Consider the following 2,500-nt stretch of genomic DNA (forward strand, 5'->3'; position numbering starts at 1 on the left):
ACCCACACACCCGCACACCCACACACACACACACACACACACACACACACAGCCGCATGCACACACGCACATACACACGTACATACATATGCACACACCCACACGCAAATGTAGTAATACTCCTGTACCTCGATTCTCTTAACACACACACACACACATACACACACACACACACACACACACACACACACACACACTTGGACTCATCAGATAACCTATACATTCACACACACACACACACACACACACACACACACACACACACACACACACACACACACACACACACACACACACACACACAGACTCACAGATGTAGTAGTACTCCTGTCCGGGCCTGAACTCGAAGCCCAGGGAGAAGGGCGTGAAGAGCTGGAACTTCTCGGAGAAGCGCAGGGGTCCGTCTGGACCGCTGGGGCGGTTGCACTCCCAGCGCTTGAAGCCGCGCATGCGGTGCTGGCAGGAGGTGTAGCCCTCCTGGTTCACCATGAACAGGATGTAGCGCTCCATGCGGCCGTGGGCGGGCGGGCCCTCGTAGAACGGACAGTAGATGTCCAGGTAGTCGTTGATGTTCACCGCCACCCGGTACTCCCCGTGCCAGAACCTGCCGCACAGAACACAGAACAGCCGGGCTTTGAATCGGAACCATCCCAACAGAACACGGGGCGCTGACCGAATCGGATTTGATTCAGGGGATCTCAGAGGGGAAATAAGTTGGGAACCCTGTCTCGGAAAGGAAACCTTGACACCCCTCGCCTGCGGGAACCACAGAATCCAACTCGCAACTCTCCAGGAGCTACACTTACACTTAGAATTTGGCTGGTGGAGAAAGACTCAAAGGAATGTGTCACCACATGAGACCGGGCGCCTCCATTTGGACTGAGCCGGACGTTCTATATAAGAATAAAATTCACTGTCTGTTCAGAAGTGGCACTAGATACTACGCTCGGGTTGTGGTTGCCTGCACCACATAAGCCCAGTGGAGGTTATTGTGTATTTAGTGCAGTAATCCTGGATGATCGGTGTGGCCAATAACCGGGTCCAGCCACCATTGCCCAAGAGGTCCCTGTGTTCTGTGATTACCATGGCAACAGTGATGCTGCTAGGTGTGAGTCCTAGATGGAATTTTATTTACAATGGTTAAAAAAAATAAAAAATTAAATAAAAAAAACATACAATAGTAAAAAACTATAAACTAAAAGTGTTGAACTAGAACAAAAATGACATCAGCCGGGCCCAGACGTGATAAACAGTCATTTAGCTGCTGGGTTTCCACAACAGTTAGCGTTGCTTTTAATTCCCTCTCAAAAAAAAAAAAAAAAAAAAAAAAAAAGTCTCCTGGGAGTTGCTGGCATGGCCGGGACGCGAGATGGCTTCGCTGAGCGCCGGCCATTGTGTAACGGGGAGGGAAAGTGGGTCACGGGTTGATACGGAACACACATTCTTATCCAAACCCCTACAGCACTTTGGAGCGTCAACTCAGTCCTGTTGGCCCCGGGTGCCAGGAGGTGGAGAGGCTGAATGGAAGTGGGTCATGGGTTAATACGGAGAAGGCGTTCACACACACACGCACACACACAGACACACACACGCGTGCACACACGCACACGCACACACACACACACACACACACACACACACACACACACACACACACACACACACACACACACACACACACACACAGAGTATAAATAAATATATATATATAGTGGCAAACATCCCTGATATTAACCTCCCTAATGTAAGACATCCAGGCTGCCAGGGAGACAAAGCCAACACAGGGCTGATAATGAGTCGCTCCCTCCATATCTGCGCTCAGCTCCTCTGCTCTAAAGCTTTGAGCCGAGCGTGACCAAAGCAGGACAGAGGCGACGTTTTTTTCTTCACGCCGCGACAAATAAAACACCCTCTGCACTCGCTCTGTATGGAAAAGCGTTTCGGGACAGTTGGGTGGGTTTATGTGTGAAAAAAAAAAAAAAAAAGAATTCTGGGTGTGAATTTTTTTTTATCATATTGTGGATTATAATAGCGATACCTAAAACGGATACATAAATAGGTCTGAGGATACATTAAAAGTAAAAGTCGTATTATAGCTTTTAAGGCAACAACGTTTAAAAAAAATAATAAAATCCCAAAATGTCGTCTTTCAAATATCTTCTTTGAAGTCGAAATGATTCCTTAAAATACCTTACCGAAAAAATGAATAAGAAAAAACTCCTTTTATAAAACCAAGTCGAGAAAAATAAAATATTTACAAACAAAACACTTTAAATTTCTCCAATTTGTCGTACATAAACACGCGCTTTCATGCGGGAAAACATTTCTTATTTTGTCAAAGCGGGCGGCACATTAAATGAAATTATTAAACACGGATATTAATTATGGATTGACCCACATAACCACTTTTATTTTTTCCATCCCTGAGATCACACGGCGACAAAACACAGACGCAACATCGACGTGAACACTTCGAATTGAAGGAAAGCCTTTTCACAAT

The 2,500-nt window shown here is 46.2% G+C and overlaps 1 protein-coding gene across 1 annotated transcript in view; it reads right to left on the reverse strand.

Moving 5' to 3' along the window:
• Positions 1 to 2,500, reverse strand: part of efna2a (ephrin-A2a) — a gene marked incomplete at both ends in the record, with an annotated part of 108,939 nt that overhangs the window by 8,072 nt on the left and 98,367 nt on the right. The window contains one exon of the mRNA XM_080012729.1: positions 312 to 604. Coding sequence (XP_079868855.1) covers positions 312 to 604 — 293 coding nt within the window. The remainder of the gene's footprint in view (positions 1 to 311; positions 605 to 2,500) is intronic.

Source organism: Zeus faber, assembly GCF_960531495.2.
Source record: "Zeus faber genome assembly, chromosome: 13".
NCBI lineage: Eukaryota > Metazoa > Chordata > Actinopteri > Zeiformes > Zeidae > Zeus > Zeus faber.